Here is a 24,457-nt window from a genome sequence, read left to right on the forward strand (position 1 = left end):
CTGCAGGCCAAAATATCCCTGAAACCGGGGTCAACAGAGGCTGCTGAGATGGTCTCTTGGGAGATGATGCGCCAATGCAGAGAGAGAAACGAGGGGCTGGCTGCAGGAGGGGAGGCCGGCAGCTTCCCGAGTCCAGACAGGCCGTAGCAAAAGTGCTCCTCTCATGGGCAGAAGACTCCTGCTTCTGCCTCTATTTCTCAAGTCACAGCTGCGGTACCTCTGGGGGAGAATCTCACTGCACACGTGTGGACTCCCCACGGCCTTCTGTCCTGCCTAGCATATTCTGCCACCACCTACCTCTCTCACTCTCCTCTCTGATTCCCCATGAATGCCGAGCAGTTTGCCCCAACAGACCCTTCTGGCACTTCTGCGACACCCTCCCTGTTCCCTCCCCTCTCCAACAACCATCTTCGATTCCCTGTCACTGTCTGGGTCATAGAGGCCACCTCAGAGCTACAGCACACCAGGTGTATTTTGGTCCTCCGGGTTTCCCGGGGAAGAAAAGAGACTTATTAAATATATGCAAACCAAAGCCTGACTTTGCTGCGGAGAGATGTTCCTCTCTTCAGTTAAAAAATAAATCCTATTTAGGAAAGGAAGGAAAGGCAGTGATGGTCATGGAAAGTCTAGTTCACCCAAGAAGTGAATCTGGAAGCAGCTGGAGGCTGGGAAGTGGTGGCGACGGGGTAGACGCAAAGCAGAATGGAATTTCTGGGCTCTCCTAGAGGCAGGTGTCCCGGGTAAATAAACTTAGAAATCGGAGCACTGGCGTGCCACCACCTATCTGGGTTTTGATTCCAGCTGGTTTCGGGAGCAGGCTGGCCCCGGACTGCCCCGGAGAGCTGCTAGGCGGCTGCCGGGCCTTTCCGTCTCCTGCTGCAGCTACACCTCTCCTACGGGAGGCAGGACGTGCTTGCAGAGTTCTGGGCCCGAACTGACGCTACTGGGAAATGAATCGACGGGGCTCTGCAGAGTTCGCAGCGCTCGCTGTCTTGGCGGCCCGCGCTCCGCGGGGTCCCAGCCCGGCGCGGGGCGCGGGGCGGGGCGGGGCGGGGACGCCGGCGGGCGCGCGTCCGGGGGCTGGGAGGCTCCGCGCCGGGCCCCGCCCGCGCCCAGCCCCGATCCGGCCGGGCGGCTGGGCGGCCGGCGGGGCGGGGCGGGCGCTGACCGCCTTCTCCGCGCGTCCCGCCGGAGGGGAGCCCGCGCCGCCGCGCCCGGGCCGCCGGCGATGATCACCTAGGAGGCCGGCGCGGGCGGGCGCGAGCGACGGAGGAGCCGGGCGCGGCGACACGCGGCCATGCAGTGGGAGCCGCCGGCGGCGGAGGAGCCCGGGCCCCCGGGGCGGCGGCGGCGGCGGCGGCGCCGCGAGGGCTGGACGCGCACCGTGCGCTCCAACCTGCTGCCGCCCCCGGGGGTCGAGGACCCTGCGGCGGGCGCGGCCACGGGCGCGCGGCGGCGGCTTCGTGCGGGCGCCCAGCACCTGGCCGACAACCGGCTCAAGACCACCAAGTACACTCTGCTGTCCTTCCTGCCCAAGAACCTGTTCGAGCAGTTCCACCGCCTGGCCAACGTGTACTTCGTCTTCATCGCGCTGCTCAACTTCGTGCCGGCGGTGAACGCCTTCCAGCCGGGGCTGGCGCTGGCCCCCGTGCTCTTCATCCTGGCCGTCACGGCCTTCAAGGACCTGTGGGAGGACTACAGCCGCCACCGCTCTGACCACGAGATCAACCACCTGGGCTGCCTCGTCTTCAGCAGGTGAGCCGGGCGGGCCCGGCGGGGGCGCGCGTCCTGGACCTTGGTGTTGGGCGCGGAGTGAGTGGCACCGGGCTGGGTGGACCATAGAGGGGCTCGCCGGGGGGCTAAGGGCCCTAGATGCTGGGGCGCGCCCGGGGACCCCGTCCTGACTGAATCGGAATGATCCAGGGGCTGGAATCCAGCGGTCGCTGGGCGTCCTCACCACTGCGCCCTCCTTGTAAGTAAAAAGGAGGGAAATCTGTTCCCAGGCACCCTGGCCTGAAGTCCCTGCCTCAGCCTTTGGCCAGACTGTGGGCCAGGATGTTTAACAACTTTAACAATCCACACAGGAATGTAAAGTTCAGTCTTAAAACATCTCTTCTTGGGACAGAAGTGAAACTGCCGCTAAGTTCTCACGTGCCCTGCACAGACCAGATAAATGAAAGGGCAGGAGGAGTAATAGCCACGTCTCTCCGTTGCTGTGAGCGGGCCACCCAGCTGGGCACCAGCCCATAGTTGACTGTTTAATTATCTTAACATTAATCCAAGTTTCCAGATGGAAAGACTGAAGCTTGGAGGGTTGTCAAGCCCTGCCTGTAGTTTGTTTCAGGGACTCTCCCCCCACTGGGTCCTCCTGCTCCTTTCTGCCTGCACCTCTCCCTACCTCTGGACCCTCAGGGTGGACCTGTCCAGGATGACTGCGGTCTTCTCTCCTTTTATAATCCCCACCCCAAGAGAGCTTCTTGCAAATCCGTCTTGGAAATTTTTTCTACTAGCTGAGGCCACATCAGGGTCACAAACCTCAGTAAGGCAAGCAGCCTTGACCTCCTTCCAGAGCCCAGCCCATCTTTCCCTTCCATTCACCTTGCTTGAGTTCTGGTTTAGGGGCTAATATGGGCCCCCAAGGTGGAGGACATTAGCCTTGTCCAGCCTCCATAGCATGTGAGGGGACTTTTGTGCTCTTAGTGGTAAATTGCTCCCCTAAAAGATGGGGGTCACAGTTATTCCTGCCTTTTAGGATAGCTTAGATGAAGACCAAAATGCCTTTGAGTATCTCTGACCCTCCCAAAAACACTGGTTGTGCTTCATACTTATTTTACAGACCAGTAAACATAGGTTCAGAGAGGTTAAGTAAGTGGTGCAAGTCCACACAGCTGCTATGTAGTAGTATTAGAACTTAACCCAGATCTTCCCAACTCCACAGTTTTTCCAATATTCTGCTGCTTGTGCTTCTTAAATTTATATAGGAATTACTTGGTTAGCTTGTTAAAATCAACAGTTCTCAGGCTCCATCCCCAGTGTTTCTGACCAAGCTCATCTGGGGTTGGGTCCAGGAATCTGAGTAATTAACGCAGAGGTAATTCTTCTATTAATGGCCACACTGTGCGTAAGCTGCCCTGCTTGCTCTCAAGGGATGCCTACTGTCCAGTTAGCAAGCATGATGTCAGGTGAAAAGGCAGTGGGATTCCCAGGTTCCTGTTCATCAGAAGCCTGAAGCCGAGGCAGAAGGATCTACCGCTTACACAGACGTCCTCAGTGGCCCTGGTGCAAGGACTCCAGCAACTGTAACACTTCTATCACTGAGCCAGGAGCCCCTGTAGCATCCTTTTAAGTAAGTCTTAGGCCTCAGGAAATAGGGTTTATTTTCAGTTAACAAAGTGCTTTCAATCCATTAAGTCATTTGACTCTTATAACAACCATCACCCCCAACATGCAGATGAAAGAACTGAGAGGGGGTACCCAGGAGTAGTTCTCTGGCCTCCATGACCGTGAGAGGCCTCCTGGGATATTGAAACCTTCGTCTGCTCCTTGGAGTGCACCCGTCAGCATTCTCATCCCCTTTGCCTTGACCCAACCTTGATTCTTAAAGCCTCAGCCCAGTCCTCCCAGGCAGGTCCTCCGGACACTGGTGCTTTCAGGAGAAGCCCCCAGCACCTGCCAGCTCCCAAGATGAATTCCCTGACCGCTTTCCTGGGGAGAGAGCGGGCCTTCTCGCTGGGAAGGGTCTGTGGGTGCAGCTGCATGGGTGTGAGAAGGCTGGTGGCTGTATGTGGAGAGGACAGTCATTCCTGCTCTGAGGCCAGGTCCAATCCTTTTCCTTTGCAGGGGTTGGTGTTTCAGGCTGGGCTGTGAGTTGTGTGGATTTCTGAGCCCTCCCCTGTCCTCCATGATCTGTGCATGCATTTCAGGCTGCATGTAGCTGCCTTGTGACTCCTGCCCATTGGCTCAGCCAGTGCCCTGAGCAGCTCCTCTGAGCTCCTGGAGATAGAAGGAGGGGGGATGGGTCTCACCCAGAGCTTACGGTGCCACAGTGGTTTCTGTCCACTGGGGCCCCTGAGTGGAGATGCAGAAGGCAGGTCAGGAGAGGCTGTCCAGAGGATAGCATGTGTCTGAGGACCAGGGAGGATGTGGCCAGACAAGGGGTGGGAAGATAGGTGCTGCAGGTGAGAAACCACAGGGTGCTGGTGGAGGGGCATGTGACAGGATCAGGGCACCCTGAGACTGCATCCAGCTGGTAACCTGTGTGAGTGTGTGGGCGTGAAACCCAGGATCCCAGGGAGCTGGCCTCGGGACTGGCAGAGAAGCCCAGAAATGACTGATTTTATGTCAAGCCAAGGTTTTGTGCCTTTGGCTACTGCAGAGACAGTGGGAAGTGCAGTGTGACCAGAGTCTGCTCTGTATTGTGTCATTGCTCTGGTTAATGTACAAAGGGATGTCCGGTCAAAGCACATGTAAACGTGGAGGGAGTGCAAACTTCAGCTGAGGAAACTTGACTTGCTGACCCTGTTTCTGGACAGTGGCTTCTCTTGGGCAGCCCTTTGTATTCTGATTGCAGCCTGCAGAGCGTCACTTATTTATGCCATTATGCTCTGAGGCCAGGTCCAGTCCTTCTCATAAAAGTCCTTGGGTCCTGTCTCTATGAGAATGCCCAACAGGCTTGTTAGAAATGCAACTTCCCAGGCACTCCCTCCCCACCCTAGGCTGCTGGTTTCTACACCATAGCTCTGTTAACATGCAGAAGGTTGAGAAGCGGCCCTCTGTCTCCATGTCCTGAGCCCATTGTGTCTTCTTAAGGATGTCAGACTGGATTTAGGAAAATTCTCCTGAGTCACACCCGGTGGGACGGGCAAGAGCACTGCTGATCCAGAGGCCTGGGTCCTGCCTGTGGCCAGGGCCAGCGGGCGGGGTCAGTCGAGCATCCCTTGGCTGTGGTCTGGTTGGTTGGGGTGGGTGAAGGAAGCTCTCCTTGGTCACAAAGACCTCCGTGGGGCTGGCATAGGCTGGCTGGAGACACTGCCTCCCACAGGTGGGAAGGGCCTGGTGCATCCTGGAGGGACACTAGGGTAACACCGCTCAGTTTTCTGTTGGTAGGAGCTTGTACTTCACTTTTGCTGATGGGCATTGGCCTCCAGCACAGAGTGTGCAGCTGGGTTGAGGCAGGTGCCACAAGGAGCCGGGGCTGCAGGGGGCAGCGAATGACCACAGGGTCCAAGGCTGGTGGGACTAGAGAAGAGGAGGGGATGGGAACACACAGTCCAGAGAGCAGTGCTTCTGGTGGTGGAAAAGCAGAGAATAGTTATCAGAGGAGGTAGGTCAGCAAATTGAAGAAGAAAGCTTTCTAGAAGGGCGAAGGGAGGAAGCAGGGGGTGTGAGTGGTGAATTGTGGAAAGCACTGTCACCACCTTTCCAACCACAGGGGCCAGTGAGTGACACGCGCTGAGGCGAGCAGACCTCGCCCCGTCCACACGCCCCTTCTGGCCCTGACCCTGTGGCCCTTGTTGGGGCCAGAGTTCCTGTCCTCTGGTTCTCTCTCCCTCTGCCTCACCGCCTGCTGATCTTAGTCATGCAATTGCCTTTTGCTTCCTTATGCTTTGTGATGACTTAAATGCAGTCTTACACCTTTCAGTGTCTTTGTCTCAGCCGACGGAAGCAGTAGCATTTGTGCCTGCAATGGCTGGGGTGACTTTGCCCTGAGTCTTTTGGGCTCTGTGTTTGGATTTGAGTGTGATGTCTTGGTGTCTTTCCATCATCTTTTGGGAAAACAGGTAGTTAGGGAGTGCTCTCATGCTTATCTTGGAATGACTGTAATTTTTGTCTCTTCCCTTTCCTCTGATTCTCACTTCATTTCCCCAGCTCACTGGGGTTATCCGTCAACCCCCTTAACCCTGGGCTTCATGATTTGTGTTTTCAGAAGAGCCTGAAATGACACCCAACCAAGTTCTCCTTTGGTTTCCTGTTCGTTATCTTCTCTCCCCTCTCCTTCCCTCCATTCCCTCCCTTTCCTGGAGAGCTGCATCTCTTCCTAGCCAGCGCCAGAAACACCTTTCCCTTTGGGAAGCATAGCATCTTTGTCTTACTCAGAGTGGAAGATTTGCAAAAGCAGAGACACAAGGACAAGACCTGGGGGTCAGGAACAAGCCAGGATAATGCAAGTCCTCTTTGAGCCGGGTCATCCCTCTGGGGCACGAGGGGAGTAAGGTAGGCACTGGAAGAATAGCATCTGGACAAGGTTTTTGGAAATCATTTTTCTTTGATGCCTGTCATGTGTCACATGGGCTTATTATGGGGTCAAGTTCTAGAAAAAGACCCTTTCTTTCCCTAAAACCTTGGCTGCCCTTGGAAGGCAGACTTGGTCATGGGGCAGTTTTCATTTTACTTGTTGACATGAGCCACATGTTCTTTATGCATAATTCCATCTTCAGCTCCCAACATCCCATTACTTTTCACATCTCCATTTCACAGATGAGGAAACTGAGGCTCCAGGACCTGATAGCTTGCCTGAGGTCTCCCTGTGGCTGTGCCATAGCTTGAGCCCCGAGCCATCCTGCTCTCACTCTGTGTTTGTAGTGATTCTTGTACCTGCCACCCCTGCCTGCCCACAAGAGGGGTAGGCTTCATTTTAAAAAAAAATGAAAATTTTATTTAGTTCGAGGTATTTTGTAATTTCCCTTGTGATTTCTTCTTTGACCTGTTGGTGGTTTAAGACTGTCTTGTCTCGTTTTCATGTATTTGTGAGTTTTCTGAATTTCTTTGTTGTTGATTTCTAATTTTGTTCTATTCACACATACAGAGACCTGCACATGTAACACACCTCTGTGCATCCATCATCCATTTCAACAGTTAGCAGCCCCTGGCCAACATTATTTTATCCATATTCCCACCCACTCCCTCTTTCCCTTTTGAAGCATGTTCCAGACATCTTGACATTTCTTCTGTAAATGTTTCAGTATTTTTTAGAAAGCAATGCCTCTTTTTAAAACTAAAACAATACTGTTATCATACTTAAAAAATTACAATATGATTCCTTAATATTCTTAAACACCCAATCTGATTTCACATTTCCGCTTGTCTCATTTTTTTTTTTCAGTTTGCATGTTTGAATCAGATCCAGATAAGGTCTCTTCATTACGTTTGCCTTTTTGCCTAATGTGTCTTCAGTCTCCTTTGATATCATGTAACATGTCCCTTTCTATTGTAATTCCTGAGCAGTGGTCGTTGGGTGGGATGCTTTCTTCATAGGTGGCAGTATGCATTTTGATCAAGAAGAACATAGCGTTTCTTTACCCCTCTGTTTGTGGTGGCAGTGACCGTGGATCATGGCCTAATTGTGTTAGTATGTTTGAGATTGCAACATGGCAGCAGTCTAACTCTTCTGTTTATTATCAGGAGTACTTTTATAAAGACGCTCCTCACCTCTTCTACCTGGTTTCCCAGTGTGCAGCTCATATAGGAAAGGAGAGAGAAGCGATTGATTTGGACCACTAGCATCTTCCATTGGGAACCAGTTTGCTTTCTAAAATTTTTTAACTTTTTATTTTAAAATAATTTTACATCTATAGAGAAGTTGCCAAACTAGTACAGAATTCCTGTACAAACCTCACCTGCCTTCCGCTAATCTTAACATTTTACTTACCTATACTACAATGACCACAACTAAGATATTAATATTAGCATAAAGCTATTAATTGAACTACATTCTTTCTTCAACACAGTTTTCCCCTTGATGCATTAATGAGTATTGTACTCCTTTTGCATATTGGTCTTGTATCATACCACCATGTTAACCCACTCGTTAGTGCTAATGTTTGCTTTGTAGATTCTCTAGGGTTTTGATATGCAATCATGTCTTGTTCCTGATCTGAGGGTGCAAACATCCCTTGTCTCACCATTAAGTATGGTGCTAGCTATGGCTTTTTATAGGTGACCTTATCAGGTTGAGAAAGTTTCCTTCTCTTGCTACTTTGTTGAGTCCTTTTTTTTCTTTTTTTAAATCAAGAAAGAGTCTTGGATTTGGTTAAATGCTTTTTCTTCATCTGTTGTCATGATTATGTGGCTTTTGTCCTTTATTAAATTAGTATATATATTACATTGACTGATTGTCATATGTTAAGCCAGTCTTGCCTTCCTAAGATAAATCCTCCTTGGTCATGGTATATATATATATATATATATAATCCTTTTTATAATTTGCTGGATTCAGTTTACTAGAATTTATGGAAGATTTTTACATCTGTATTCATATGAGATATTGGTGTGCATCTGGGTGCATGTGTGTGGGGGTGGTGGTGGTGTGTGTATATCTTTGGTTTTGCTATAAAGAAAATACTGTACTGGCCTCATATAATAAGTTGAGGAGTTTCTTCTATTCTCTTTTTTGGAAGAGTTTGTGAAGAACTGGTATTAATACCTCAGTAAATGGAAGAATTCAAGATTGAACTTCAGTCTAGGACTGGTCTTTTTTTTGTGGGGGTGTTTAAAAATTATTAGTTCAGTCTTTTTACTTGTTATAGGTTCATTCAAGTTCTCCATTTGTTTTTAAGTCAGTTGTGATAGTTTTGTATCTTATCTGGGAAATTGTCCATTTCATGTATGTTCTCTCATTTGTTGGCATACAGTTGCTCATTATATCCCCTTGTAATCCTTTGTATTTCTGTAAAGTTGGTAATGATGTATTCTCTTTTATTACTGACTGCTTTTAATAATTTAGAGCTTTCGCTATGTTTTGCTTGGTCATTTTAGCTAAAGGTTTTCCAGTTTTGTTGAACTTGTCAAAGAACCAACATTTTTGTATTGTTGATTTTTCTCTATTGTTCTATGCTCTTTCATTTTTTTCTGCTCTAATATTTATTATTTCTTTCCTTCTGTTGACCTTAGGTTTAGTTTGCTCTTCTTTTTGTACTTATTCAACATGGAAAGCTAGGTTAATTTTTTTAGATCTTTTTCCTTTGTTAATTTAGAGGTTTATAGCTATAAATTTCCCTGTAATAACAACTTCAGTTGTGTCCCATAAGTTTGGATGTATTGTGTTTTCATTTATCTTTCAAACTATTTTCTGATTTCCCTGGTGATTTCTTTTTTGACTCATTGGTCATTTAGGAATGTCTTGTTTAATTGCCACATATTCATGAGTTTTTCAAATTTCTTTCTGTTATTGATTCCTAATTTTATTTTATTGAAATACTTTGTATGACATCAATCTTTTAAATTTGTTGAGATTTGTTTCATAATCTATCCTGGAGATTGTTCTGTGTGTGCTTGAATATAAAAAGGGAATTCTCTTGTATGAGAAGTTCCATAGGTATCTGTTAGGTCTAGTTGATTTAATATGTTGCTACATCTTTATTAACACTTTAATATAATTACTGATAAGGTAGGATTTATGACTGCCAGTTTTCTACTTGTTTTCTATATGTCCTATGTGTTTCAGCTCAGTAGTTTTCCATTATTGCCTTATTTAAATAAATATTATATAGTATAATAGTATAATACTTTAATTCCTTGTTTCTTTTACTATATTATGTTTTTAATTACTTTTTCAATGATGCTTTGGGGATTACAAATAGCATCTTAATTTAAAATAGTCTAATTCAGATTGATGCCAACAATTTCCATAGTATATAGAAACTTTGCTCCAACATAGTTCTGTTCTCTCCCTCTCTTTTGTGCTACTATTCTCATATATATTACATCTTTACACATTATAAGTCCATCAACATAGATTTATAGTTGTTGCTTTATGTTACCATGTTTTAAATCCAGATTGTAGGAGAAAACAATTATTAAAAACCACACTTGTCTTGTTTGTCCTGACTGGACAGCAGCCTTAAGCAGCTGCAATGTTAAACAATTGCTGCTGATTGTTTTTGATGTATGTCCTGGGTATAGGGTTTTTCCCACAAAATAAAGTCCCAACTAGCTCCTGTATCAATACTGTTCTGGGGTTTGGGACTCTTTGAGGAAATCTGAACTCAGCCTGCTGCTTCTACTGGCATCAAGTCAGTTGGTTTTCACAGGTATTATGGAGCTAGGGAAACAGAGACAGGAGTCGGCCAAGTGCAAACACACAAATGCTACTGTTCTTACTGAGGTTCCACAGTTTTTCTTAAACAAACTCTCTTCAGATTGTGGCAAGCCTTATTTGTTAATATCCAGAGGCTGAAAAAATTGATGCGGAAATTTTTGCAGTGTTGTTTTTATGCTAAGCAGATTTGCAGAGGTCCTCGCTTCACCATTCTGGTGTTCCTACCTGCTGCCCAGTAGAATTGTCCTCAGTTTGGATTCGTCTGTCTGTTGTTTCTCACAGTTGGATTGATAATTTGGATTTTTTGGCAGTAATGCCACCAAAGTGATGCCCTCTTCAGCACCTGATATCATGGGGTATATGCTGAGATATATCAATAATAGATGATGGTAACTTTGATCACTTGGTTAGGTTGCTGTCTGCTGTGTTTCTGCATTATACATTTTTTCCCTTTTATAAAAAATAAATATCTTGAAGTAGATGCTTTGAGATTATGGTAGTTATTTTATTTCTCCTCATACTGTGCCTTCCAGTATTAGGATTCATGGATGCATCTTGCCTGCAGTAATTACCCTGGTGGTGTTTTTCTCTCATTTTTTCTATATTTATGAACTGAAATTCTTAGAAGAGACATTTTTTTTTCCTTCCTCATTGATTTATTCACCAAGTATTTATTGGTATCATTGCAGACTAATGGCTATTTATTTTATTCTATGGGTTAAAGTCTAGTACTGTTATAGTTTATCCTGTTGCTTACATTGTTCCAGCTTTGGTGACTGGGAGCTCACCCAGGCTGGATCTTGTGTCCCTGACACATCCCCAGCTTTTCTAGAGCTCTTCCTTACCTTCTGGCTCTATAAGATTTCCAAGTTTATCTTCTATTTTCTTTACCCTGGTTTTGGAATTGACCACTTTTACTAAGGGGTATTTAGTTTTTTTTAGTTATTATAATGGATTTATTTAATATGGAATTCATACATTTAAATATAATGCCTTGGTTTGGGGTTCATTGTAGTTATTATTGTAATTGATGGTTTTTGGTCAGTAGGTGTCAATCAGGTTGGTTCCTGAGTCCTTTTGATATAAGCTACAACCATTTCTTTTGGTCCACATTCCAGGCGTTTAACATTTCCTACCCCACTTCTGGAACTAAGAGAGCACTTGTTATTTTTTCCCCCAGGTTTATTGAGATGTAATTGACATGCAGCACTCTGTAAGTTTAAAGTGCACTGCATAATGACTTGGCTTACAGGTATTGTGAATTGATCATCACAGTAAGTTTAGTGAACACCTTTCATCTCATATAGGCACAATTTTTTAGTAACCTGTTTTTCCTTGTGGTAAGAACTCTTAGGATTCATTCTCTTAACTTTGAAATACACCACAGCAGTGTTAAGTGCAGTCATCATGTTGTACATTGCATTTCTGCTGCTTATTTATCTTCTCTGAAAGTTTGTACCTATTGACCACCTTCACCCAGTTCCCCAACTCCCCCATCCCCTGCCTCTGGCAACCACAAATTTGATCTGTTTTTTTCTATGAAGTTTCTTTCCCCCTTGATTCCATGCAAGTAATATCATATAGTGTTTATTTTTCTGTCTGATTTATTTCCCGAAGCATCATGCCCTCAAGGTTTATCCATGTTGTCTCAAATGGCAGGATTTCCTTCTTTCTCATGGCTGAACAATATTCATGTATGCCAGCTTCTTTACCCATTCATCTGTTAGTGGGCACTCAGACTGTTCCCATGTCTTGGCTATTGTAAATAGTGCTGCAGTGAACATGGAGGTGCAGATATCTCTTCAACATAATGTTTTCATTTCCTTTGGATATTTTCCCAGAAGTGGAATTGCTGAATCATATGGTAGTTCTATTTTTAATTTTTTCAGTAACTCCATACTGTTTTCCCTAGTGGCTGCAGCAATTTATATTCCCATCAGTAGTGTACAACAGTTCCCATTTGTCCACATCCTCACCAACACTTGTTATTGTTTGCCTTTTTGATAATAGCCATTCTAACACATGTGAGATCATATCTCATTGTGCTTTTGATTTATATTCCTCAGGTGATTAGTGATGTTGAGCACCCTTTCATGTACCTGTTGGTGATTTGCCTATCTTCTTTGAAAAACATTTATTCAGGTCCTTTGCCCAGTTTTTAACTGGATTAGATGTCATGTTATTTTTACAGCAATCATCTTGTGGCTTTCAGTGGCCCCTGGAGCCCAGTGTGTCTGTTCCTAGTGTGCCATGCTGTGGCCTAGCTGGGTCCTCATCTGGTGTTACGTATATGGTAGTCATCCACTCTGCAGGTTATGGGGGGAAGTCCTGCCTCTAGGCATGTTTGCAAAAGTTTAGTTATCAGAGTGACTGTTGGTCTCCTGGAACATGGTGCTTCTGGGCCAGGCTACTGAATGGTATGTGATGTCCTTGCCTTGCTCTGAACAATCCTACCCTGTTAAGAACTGCGCTGTCCCCAAGGCAAGTCAGACCCTCATTGAAATGAACTTTTCAAAGTCCATTTAAAGTCAAAGCTGGTCCACATTTCTGTATCTTTAATTTGGGATGACCCTGCTGTGTGACTAGTAGGGTCCTGCCTTTCCTAGTGGGGTGGTCCAGCTGCTTTTTTGAATTCCTGTAAGAAGGGAGCCCAATGTACTTACTTATATAAGACTTACCTGCCTGCATAGAGTGCATTGAAAGAACTCACAGGAAAAATGAAAAGGCTGTTTTGATTTCTGCTTTTTTAGAATACTCTTAACTTGGCTTTCCATGTTTATCTGCTTTTGCATTTTCCCAGAGAGCAGTTTGTATGCGTTGCCCCTGACATACCATCTGGTTTATTTCAACTGGGGATATTGCATTTTGAAATGCTTTGCTTACCAAATTATATTTATTAGGTAAAGACAAATTCTTTTGCCCATTTTAAGTAAGTTGTCAATCAGAGATAATTTAAACCCCCTCAGCCAGCGGTTACATGCCAGGTAGACTGTATCTCTCTTCAGCCTGCTTTTCTCACTTCAGGAGGACAGAAGCCTCTGAGGATTAAGTGAGACAGTGCACAGAGAGGAAGAGCAATGCCAGGCAGGCAGGGGAGTGTTTGCCAACGCTAACTGCAAGTCATAATAATAAGGTAATAATAATAATTACTATGATTATTACCAGTCCTGTTACCATTGTTGTTACTAAGATCTTTTGGTCAAAATGTTTCTTAGCATTGTTATTACACTGATGTACATGTACTTCAAGGGTAAACAAATAATTTAAAGTGTTCAGTCTGCGTACTTCTATCATGGGTAAATGGAAGTTTTTGAAAAGCATTTTGAAGTACTGGAAATAGCTCATGGACTCCCATTGCTAACTTCATGGACCTCCAATAATCCAGGGGTACCCCTGGTTTGCTCAAGTATCTTCTTAGGAATGCACTTCACTAGAAAAACACTCTAGGGAAGTGGTAAAATTAAGACATTATTCATTGAAAGAAGTGTAGTGTATTTTATAAATCCAGTTGGATTTGGTAATAGCCCTTTGTTTTTCTTTTAAAACATCAAATAAATTTAACTCATTGACCCATTTAATGGTGTCTTTGCTTTTCAACTATTATAAAAAAGAATTTAGGTTTTGAAAGGAAAACAAAGCTCAAGCAGCCCCGGCGCCCCTCCTTCTAGAGATGAGCCTGCAGACCCCTTAGAAGAGGGCTACGTGGGCTTGTGATCTTACAACAGTGACGCATCACAGCAGCATAGGGATCTGCCTTATTTTTCCTTTAGCATCAGCTTTGCCTCTTCCGGGACTGCGACTTTCCTAGAAAGGCCCCAGGCTGTGTGACAGATCTGAGGGGACTGGTCTTTAAAAGTCTGTCCCTCCAAAGCTCCAGAGCCTCGCCAGCCCCAGTCCCCCTCCTCTTCCCTGGCTCTTCTTGTTTCGCAACCAGCCCTTTTCTGATGGGAAACTTCTGCACCAAAGGAATCCAGTCCCAGAGGGGTTAATGACAAAGAAGGAAACGAAGCTGTCAGCAGACATTTGAACTGAGTCCTTTGTTGATTTAAACATTTTTCATTACTTTCTCATCCTGCCCTTTGTTCTGGGGTACTTCTAAGAACATTTTTTTAAAAAGGCAAGTTCAGGAGAGTTAATTTAAGCTCTGAGTTCTATCCTTTGTGAAAGGTCTGTGGGTGGTATGGGCAAAGGGTGCCGGCAGCAGGTGGGGACGCAAGCGTGGCTGCGCGGTGGCATTCCCTGTGACAGCCAGGCTCCCATTCCCGCCAGCCTGTTTGCTGTTGCCCAGACACAGGTCTCACCCTTTCCGGCTCTCGAGTTGGGTGAGTGGGTGGCAGAGGGTGCCCCGGGCTGCCTCCTAGGGTGTGACCTGACCCTTTCCTGCTCTTGGCTCTCACCCAGGCAGACACACAGGTGGGGCGTCCCCTCTGCCTTCTGCCCAGCTGGGACGCGTCTCCGGTTCCGTTACAGAATCCATCCGCCCTCTGTCTGGGCCGTCTTCGGTGCCCAGTGGTGAGCCCAACGTCTGTTGACTCAGAAAACTCAGAACAGTCTGAGGCAAAAAGACAGCACAGGAGAGCCCGTTATGGGGGAGAGGCAGGGGTTCCTCGCGGAGTACTCCGAGCTTTGGTCTCTCTGGACAAACAAGCCATGTTTTGAAGCATAAATCCAAGTGAGCTCTTTCAGAATGTCTCCTATAGACAAACAAGGACCACAGATGTTCTCTCTCCATTCAACAGCCTCAACATAGACATGGCATTCATGTTCTGAAAGAGAGAGTACATTCATGAAACGGTGTGACATTATACCAGATACGGCTTGTTCTTCATCACTAATTGGTAGAAACCTAGGCAATTCCATTTCAAATGCACTGTCATCATTGACATTCTTTTCTTTATTCATGTTTGCTATGACAGACTTTAGTCAAATCAGATGTGTGTGACTTTTCCTGTCACTTGACTGGCATTGTGACTTGCATTGTAACATTTTCCATTTATAATTTTTTTTTTAAAGAAAGTCATTATTTTTAAGTGGGGAGGAAAGTCTGATTCATTACATTGAAATCTGGTTGCTGCTTTGCCACCTCTCACAGCGGGGAGCCCCCTGTGGCCGGGTGGCTCTGTCAGTGGCGCCCGGGGCTCCCTCACGCGGACTTGAGGGTCAGCACGGAGTCCCGGGGCTGCAGCCGCCCCGGGGGCAGGGACACGGTCAGGGGCTCTGCATATACGCACTGCCGACCATGTGAACCTCCCTGCTGCTTGCCTTATTTTCTTGATTTTCCCCTTTTGGTTTCCCATCCTGTTAATTCCTCTGTGGAAGATCTGGAAAGATGTCAAGGGAATTCTTTTCATACTGTGCCTGTGGGCCTGGGAGAAAGGGGTGTGCATGGGTGGGGGGAGCATCGTGTCTGTGATTCTTGGCTCGGTTCCCAACTGGTGCATGCAGGGACATCTTAAATCAGTCCAGGGTCACCCTCATCTTTTTATTGTCTGTATTCGGATGTTTGACATCTGAGGCCTTGCTGCTATGGAGGGATGGCTTCTCCAGGACTAGTCTATTCCTGGAGACAGCAAATGACTCACCCGGGAGGGCACTTTCCCTGTGCAAACCAACCAAGGCAGAGCCCACACCCCCAGCAGCCTCCCCTCGGGCTGGGCTCTCACACTTGGAGCCCTGAGCACTCTAAGGACAGCCCCTGTGCCCCAGAGTCCCTGAAATTATTTCCAAACCTGCTGTCCTGCCTTGCCCGTTCCTTCCCTTGGAGACCATAACAAGCACTTTTGCCCAAGTTTCCCCCACTCCCCTTGCCTCCTGACCAACCCTGGCACTTCCTTGTGTGGCCCCCTGTGGTGCGGCATGACCCTCTCTTCTTGGAAAGTGAATAACAAACTACCTTCTCAGTGGCAGTCATCTGATCTGTTGTCCTCACCACACCTGAATGCCAACAAACTGCATTTTAAGACAGGTCCCCTGAGCTACTCAGCACAGCCCCTCAACGCCCTCCTTGTACATCTGACATCAGCTCCTAACTTAGGACTCTTGCTTCATCATTGCCTCACCCCTGGCTGCTCCTCCTCGTTGCCACCAGAACTGAGCTGTCTTCCTCAGTTTATAAATATGTTATGTGGTTTTCTTTGAGTCTCTGAGTCTTCTGGTGAATCTGCGTGTCATGTCATCTCCACCCTGCATGCCGAGCTATAGCCCTGGACCTCTGTGCATGGGGTCTTTGGGGCATGTCCTCTTACTGCTCTGTGCACACCTATAGTGCCCTGCACTCTGCCACCCTCACCCCATCTCCAGCCCTTTTACCAGGCCTAGTAACTGCTTCCTCCTGCTGCCATCTATGCCAGGAGCAGGAGTACCTCTGTATCCCAAATGGTAGTGCCCTTGCCTGCTCCAGCTGTTTCCACAGGCTGACTGTTCTGTCCTGTCCTCTGGGCCACTCTGGGACCAGCCAGTTTTTACTGTCCCTGTGGTTCTTGCGTAAGAACAGGGCCTCAGCATCTCTGAATGGATGAACATATGAATGCTTCTGATATCTGAGTCATGGCATGATGAGCATGGTATATAATAATGACCTCTCAGAGTTGCCCAAGTCCTAATCCTGAGAGCCTGTTGCTGTATTAGGTTAATGGCACAGGGGAATGAGGGCTGGTTGCAGATGCGATTAAGCTTGCTAATCAGCTGACCTTGAGAAAGGGAGATTATCCTGGTTTATTTGGGTGAGCCCTTAATCTAATCACAAGTCTTTAAAAGTAGAAGGCAGGAGGGCAGAAAGGCAGTGTAAGAAGAAAATCACACACATTGAGGCTGGCTTTGAAGATGGTTGCAACCCAAGGAATGTGGGTGGCCTCTAGAAGCCAGAAAAGGCATCCTACCTCCTCCTGAAGGACCCCAGTCTTGCTGAAACCTTGATTTTATCCAAGTGAGACCCATTTCAGACTCCTGACCTCTAGAACTGTAAGATAACATGTTTGTATTGTTGCCAGCCACTGACGTGTGGTGATTTGGTACAGCGGCTGTGGGAAATGATACAGCCGTGTTCATTTGAAGATCTAACAAATACTAAGTTCTTGAACAATAAATAGCTTTTTGTGTGTTACTATTGATTTATAGAGTTTCAGTTAAAAACATCTGCAACCATTTTAATTAAGCTGAGAATACATGAGAATCCCACCATTGCTTAGTGGGGTAATGAAGACATGATGTGGCGGAAAAGAGGTGTTTGTTCATTTAAGTCAAAAATATTCAATGATAAAGCATCACACATTTCTTTAACACTGTGTGCTTTTCAGAATTTTTTATGAATTTGTAAAGTTGCCAGCCAGCCTTGTGAGGTACTTGAATATCCTTCATCAATCCACTCAGAAATGGTAGCCCAGAGAGGGAGCTCTTAGCTCAGAGGGCAGAGTTGAGGAGTGGGCCAGATTGCCCTTGGGCTCTGCAGTGCCAGGTGATGTGGCCCAGGGCCACTGCGACCCTGCCTGAGCATCCTGGGCCATTTTCATCTTGGCTATGTGTGTAGATAGCACCAGCTGTTAAAATATTTCAGGCTTTTGAGAAAGTGTCTAAAACCGGAAAGTTAACCAGATATATGCCAAGACCCGGACTGGTAAATGATCAATAGTAAATGCCAAAGAGTCCACATGTCTGCTTTTTAGAAAAATATAAATCTTGTTACAGACTTTCTTTTCAGTGTAGCTGGTGGATTTGAGGAACAGAGTCCAAACTTTTTAAATCTCACACCCCACTAGTAAAAAGCATTTGTGCATGTGTATTCAATGTGTATTATTTACATATAAATCATAGGCATGCTGTGCATGAAATATGAACAAATACATAGTAAGATAAATAGCAATTACAATTGAGGGTTGTGATGTTTTCCTGCACAGTGATGGTATGTTTTTTGTGCATGAGAACCCTTCAGGGCCTATTGCCCAGGAGCAGGCCCTGGTAGCTTCATGTTGTGTTATCAGCCCACTGAAAGAATATTGGGCTTTCAGATGCACATCTGTCCAGTCCGATCTCATAATTTCTTTTTTATCCAGCGCTACTTATGAAGTTTTGAAGAAATTCAGGCACCACAGATGCGCACTGTGTGTGCAGAGGGTCAGCCCTTCCCGTATGCTGTGGGGAAGGTTCCGGTGCTCAGGGCCCATGAGGTCCTGGGCGTCGGTCAAGTCCACTTCCTGAGTCTGGGTGGGTCACCACTGGCACGACAGCATGCTAATGTCATTTCACAATGCGCAGCCCGAGCTGTGCCACTTGGCCCCACCAGCCACCTGCTTTTGAGCATGCTCCTTCCCGTACCTTACTTTAAAAAATGTTATTGTGGTAAAATATATACAACATTTACCATTTACCATAACATTTTACCTTTTTAAGTATACAATTTAGTGGCATTAATGCATTCACATTATCAGGCAGCCGCTGCCAGTGTCCATCTTTAGAACTTTTTCATCTTCCCAAGCTGAAACTGTGACTCAGTTAAGCATTAACTCCCCCTTCCTCCTTCACCAGCCTCTGCAGCCACCATCCACTTTCTGTCTCCATGAACTTGACTACTTTAGGTTCCATATATAAGTGAAATCATGCACTATTTGTCTTTTTGTGTCTGGCTTATTTTACTTACTGTCATGTCTTTAAGGTTCGCCCATATTGTAGCATGTGTCAGAATTTCCTTCCCTTCTGAGGCCAAATAACACTTAGGGCCCTGTTGTATACCCATTTTGTTTATTCATTCATCTGGTGTTGGACCCTTGGGTGGCTCCCACGTTTTTAGCCTTTGTAAGTAATGCTGTTGTGAACGTGGGTGTGTAGATGCTGCTTGAGTTTTACATTTATGGGGATGTTTTGCACAGATTTCACTTGGATGCCCTTTGCAGGGTCTGTACCCAGAATGGCGCAGTTGGGGTGGTGGCTAGGAGAGCGTGGACCATGCAGTCTTTTCCCACCATTGGCTTTTGTGTTGCTCTCCTGAACTGAGACATTGCAGCTCCGTAACTCAGGGTGGCACTGCCAGTGGACAAGTCTCCAGGGGCCTCCCATGTGTCCCACCAGACAGATACATGCAGTGAGCTTGGGAGAACTGCTGTCAGCTTAGACTGGACCAAGTGCTCCTTTGTGCTCTCGTTGCCTAGGTATTATCTTACCCTTTGTCTTGGAGTCTGAGATTCCGTTTGAGTCCAGAGGCTGCCCTCCTGGCTGGCTGCAGGGGCACAGTGGGGGGCTCCCCGCAGCGGAAAGGGCAGGCCAGCCTCATCGTCAGCAGCCTGTCACCGAGCCCCTGATGCTCACACAGGGGAGGCTGTGCTGACCGCCTGATTTTGAAGCCATGGCTTGGTCTTTGTTGCCTTTTGTCAACTCACACCTCTGTCTTCCTTTACTGTTACTCAGCTCCTGGGCTTGGTTCGCACTTTGAGTCACAGCAATGAAACAGTATGAGAAGTTGCTGCTAGTGCATCTTAGCCCCTGCAAATCACCGGCCGGGGTGTGTGGCAGCTGAGGTCTTGCTCGGTGAGTGTCTCCATGTCACACAAAGGTGCCACTCTCTCCTTGCATTTTGGGATTCTCCTGGGTGAGCCCAGCCCTTTGACTGGACTGTGGCCCTTGTTCAGGACTGTGCCTCTTTCAGTCAAATCAGAGGCATGTGGTAACTGGTAACCGCAGGAACAGGGAGGTCAGTCACACCTGCAGTCTGTCACTGGAGACAGGGAGCAGTTGAGATCATCTCACATGTCCCTGGGGATGTCACAGCGGCTCCCAGACCCTGTTGCTCCAGCTCCAGTCCACTGTCACTTCACAGGTGGGGCTCAGCAGGCCGCAGTGGGTATCCTTGGGGGCACCACACTGGCTGCTTTGTGGCTGGGACAGACCAGGTTTGCCCACCTTCAGCCCCATGGGACCATCAGACGTGGACCACAGGGAGACCCCTCTCCCCACTGCCACTCAGGATGCATGGGGTGGGGCAGAGGGTCACAGCCCTCTCTGACAGCTGCCTGTTGAGCATTCTTGAATTTAGAATTTCTTGTGTCAGCTGGAAAGAACACCCAGAGATGGCTTCTAGATTTAATGTGACCTGTGGCAATAGCTGTGGGCATGGTGGGATTTATCCAAATAGCTCAAATGTTGGGGATTTCATGTTGCCAGTCATGTATCTGTCTTTATACTATACTGGGGATCAATTCTCCTTGAATATCTCCAAAGGACCTTCCCTATTTCGGATTCCTGGGTGAACTCTGAATAGATGGGGATCTGTGAGGTTAAAGCTTAAGGAGGGACATTGAAAGAAGCTACGGGAATGTTGGGAAGAACTAGTATGCATGTATGTGTGCACCTGTGATTGCTATGATGTGGGATGCTAATGACAGTTCCTTGTACAGAGAGGAGTTAACTCTTTTCTGCACCAAATCTGGCTTTTGACTTGGGAAAATGTATCATTCTGTCTTTAAAGAAGCAACATTCAGTGAGTAGCTTAAGAGAATTAATTATGCTCTCTACCATTTAAATCACATCTCTCTCCACTTACACAGAAGACTTTCCTTCCATTTCTGTTTTGAAAGGTCAACATCTGCAGGGCTGTGCTCCCCGAAAGCCTCCGCACACAGCGGTGATGAAGAACTTGGAAGCGCGCAGGCCCTCCCGGTGGGGGGCTTGGGGGGTAAAAGATGAGCCTGCAGCTCCTGCACCGGACGGGAGGGCTTGGAGTGACCACATCGGGCATGAGCTGGCACAGATTGACTTTATTCTTCTCTTCAACCTTAAATCGTTGGCATTTCCTACAGCCATTGAGAGCACTAGGTTTGGAAATTTTAGATAATGGAGAAAGCTGATTTTAATCTTTAAATAAAACTGATTGATCGTAGAGCCAGACTTTTAACTGTAAAATAATTTATAAAATCAGAGAGGACGTTTATAACTGAGGCCTAAAAAGATTGTTGACAGGAATCACATATTTGGATTAGGTAAATTCTCATCATCACAGTACGAAATTGATGTGACTCTCCTAGAAATAGTTCAGATAATACAACTAAATATACATGAATGTTTTGGTTTTTAGTGTTTCATTGAAATATGATAGAAAAATTGAGAAACAGAAACTTTTGGCTCCAGAACAAGATGGTGTAGACTCACTTTTCCCAGCTCCTCCACCATAAATACAGCCAAATTGTGGAAATAATTGAATGACAACCAATAAAAGGACACCCAAAGCTGGAAGAAGAAGGTGCCCTGGCTGGAGAATGCAGGGCATGAGTAATGATTTCTTTGCCCATTTATGCCAGACTGTTCAGGGAGAGGCCTGTAACCAGAACTGCCAAGAAGCATAGACAAAAATAAAACAATGCAAAATAAAAAAGGCCCCATCTGGTTGAAGGGGCAGACGAGCAGAGACCCAGTGAGAGCTTGAGTCCCACCCCACACCCGCTGCCAGTGGGCAGTCTGGTCTTCCTGCAGGGGCAGTGTCAGCAGAGCTCTGTGTCACCCTGCTTCCCATCCAGGGGCATAAGGACAGGCCCAGGGGCTTCTGCCTACCCACCCACACCATAGCAGAAGGCGGCCCAGGGAGGTGCCTGCCATTCTCTTATAAATTACATCTACAAAGAAACCGACAGTTAATATCATACTTCCTGGTGAAAGACTGATGCTTAACCTCTAAGAATAAGAAAAAGACAAAGATGTGTGCTTTCATCACTTCCCTTTGATACAGTACTAGAAGTTCTCATCACTGCAGTAAGGTAAGAGAAATAAAATACAGATTGGACAGAAAACAAAACTCAGTTTGCACGTGACATGTTTGCCTATGGAGGAAAGCCTAAGGAATCTACCAGGAAAAAAGCCAAACCCCCTCCTAGAAGTAATACATTAGCTCATTAAGATTACAGGATATCTACAGATTCAATGCAATTACTATCAAAAGTCCAATGGCATTTTTCATAGAAATAGAATAAATAATCCTAAAATTTGTATGGAACCACCAAGAACCCCACATAGCCAAAGCAATCTTAAAAAGAACAAAGCTGGAGGCATCACACTTCCTGATTTCAAACTGTATTACAAAGCCATAGTAATCAAAGGAGTGCGGTATTGGCATAAAAACAGACACAGAGAACAATGGTACAGAGTAGAGAGTCCAGAAATAAGTCCATGTATACACGGTCAATTAATTTATGACAAAGGAGCCAAGAATACACAGTGGGGAAAGGATGGTCTCTTCAATAAATGGTTTTGAGAAAACTGGACAACTATATGCAAAATAATGAAATTGAACCACTATCTTACACAAGACACAAAAATTAACTCAAAATGGATGAAAGACGAATGTAAGACCTGAAACCATAAAACTTCTAGAAGAAAACATAAGTAGGAAGCTCCTTGACATCAGTCTTGGCAATGATATTTTTGGATTTCAAACAAAAAGTAAAGGCAACAAAAGCCAAAATAAACAAGTGGGACTACATCAAACTAAAAAGCTACTGCACAGCAAAGGAAACCATCAACAAAATGAAAAGGCAATCTCCTGAATTGTATAAAATATTTGCAAATCATGTATCTGATAATGGGTTAATGTCCAAAATATATGAAGAACTCATACAACTCAACAGAAAAATAAATGATCTGATTAAAAAATGGGTAGATGATCTGAATAGATGTTTTTCCAAAGGAGGCATATAGGTGGCCAACAGGCACATGAAAAGATGCTCAACATTACTAATTATCAGAGAAATGCAAATCAAAACCACAGTTGGATATTACCTCACACCTGTTAGTACAGCTATTATCAAAATGGTAAGAGATAACAAGTGCTGGCGAGAATAAGGAGAAAAGGAACCCTTGTGCATTGTTTGTGGGAAGGCAAGTTTGTATAGCTACTATAGAAAACAGTATGGGGCTTCCTCAGAAAGTTAAAAATAGAAATAGCATATACATAGCAATTCTACTTCTCGTCATTTATATGAAGAAAACAAAATCACATCTGGAAAAGGTATCTGCACCTCCATGTTCATTGCTGCATTATTTACAGTAGCCAAGACATGGAAACAACCTGTGTCCATCAGCAGATGAATGGATAAAGCAGCTGTGATATATGTGTACTGTGGAATATTATTCACCCATTAAAAAGAAGGAAATTCTGCCATTTGTGACAACATGGATGGACTTTGAGGGTATGATGCTAAGTAAAATAAGTCAGAGGAAGGCAAATACCATAGGATCTCACTTACATATGGAATCTAAAACAAAACAAACAAAACAAAAATCTGAAATCAATAGATACAGAGAACAGACTGGTGATTGCTGGAGGTGGGGCATGAGAGGTGGGTGAAGTGGACAAAGGCGGTCAGAAGCTACAAACATCTAGTTGTAAGATAAACAAGTTTTGAGGTGTAATAAACAGCATGGTGAATATAGTTAACATTACTGTATTGTGTATATGAAAGTAGATCTTAAAAGTTCTTACCACAGAAAAAAATTTGTAATGATATGTGCTGATGGATGTTAATTAAGCTTATTGTGGTAATCACTGCAATATAGACACAGATCAAATCATTGTATCATATACTTAAAAGTAATGCAAATGTTATATGTCAATTACATGTCAAGAAAATGATAGTAATTTTTTTTTAAAGATTGCAGGATACAAGGTCAACATGTACATGTCAATTGCATATCTATGTATGACAATGGGTAAGTGGAAACTGAAATCTATAAACAATACCATTTACAGTTGTTCCAAATAAAATGAAATACTTGGGTATAAATTTAACAAAGCTCATACAAGATCTGTATGATGAAAAGTACAAGATGCTGATGAAAGAAGTTAAAGATCTGAATGCATGTAGAGAAATACCATGTTCATGGATTAGAGGAATCAGCATAGTAGAGATGTCTATTGTACTAAAATTACCTGTAGGTTTAACAAGAGTCCTATCAAAATCTCCGTAAAGATTTTTGTAAACATGGGCAGGCTTATTTTAATATTTAAATGAGAAAGCACAGGTCCTAGAATAGTTAAAACAATTTTTAAAAAGAAGAATAAATTGGAATAAAGAGGAATTACCCTCCTAATATTAATGCTTGTTTTAGAGCTACGGAATTCAAGATACTGTGGCATTGGCAAAAGGGCAGACACACAGATCCATGGACCAGAATGGAGAACTCAGAAATAAACACACACAAATATACTCAATTAATTTTTGATGAAGAGACAGCAGCAATTCAATTGAGGATGTTTATAGTTCAATTGAGGATATTTAATAAATGGTGCAGGAGTAATTGGCCAAAACAAGACAGAAAAGAAAAACACATAAGCCTCACCTAAGCCTCACCTCATAACTCTGAAAGGATCATAGATTTAAATATGAAACTATAAAAATTCTAAAAGAAAATAAACATTTTTGGAACCTGGGACCAGGCAAAGAGTTC

The 24,457-nt window shown here is 45.2% G+C and overlaps 1 protein-coding gene across 1 annotated transcript in view; it reads left to right on the forward strand.

Annotated features, from left to right (window-relative positions):
• Positions 1–1,149: 1,149 nt before the first annotated feature.
• Positions 1,150–24,457, forward strand: part of ATP10A (ATPase phospholipid transporting 10A (putative)) — a 178,040-nt gene continuing 154,732 nt past the window's right edge. Inside the window, 1 exon segment of the mRNA XM_036878686.2 lies at positions 1,150–1,755. Within this exon segment, the coding sequence (XP_036734581.2) occupies positions 1,298–1,755 (458 nt within the window). The 5' untranslated portion in view covers positions 1,150–1,297.

The sequence above is a fragment of the Manis pentadactyla genome, chromosome 18, assembly GCF_030020395.1.
Source record: "Manis pentadactyla isolate mManPen7 chromosome 18, mManPen7.hap1, whole genome shotgun sequence".
NCBI lineage: Eukaryota > Metazoa > Chordata > Mammalia > Pholidota > Manidae > Manis > Manis pentadactyla.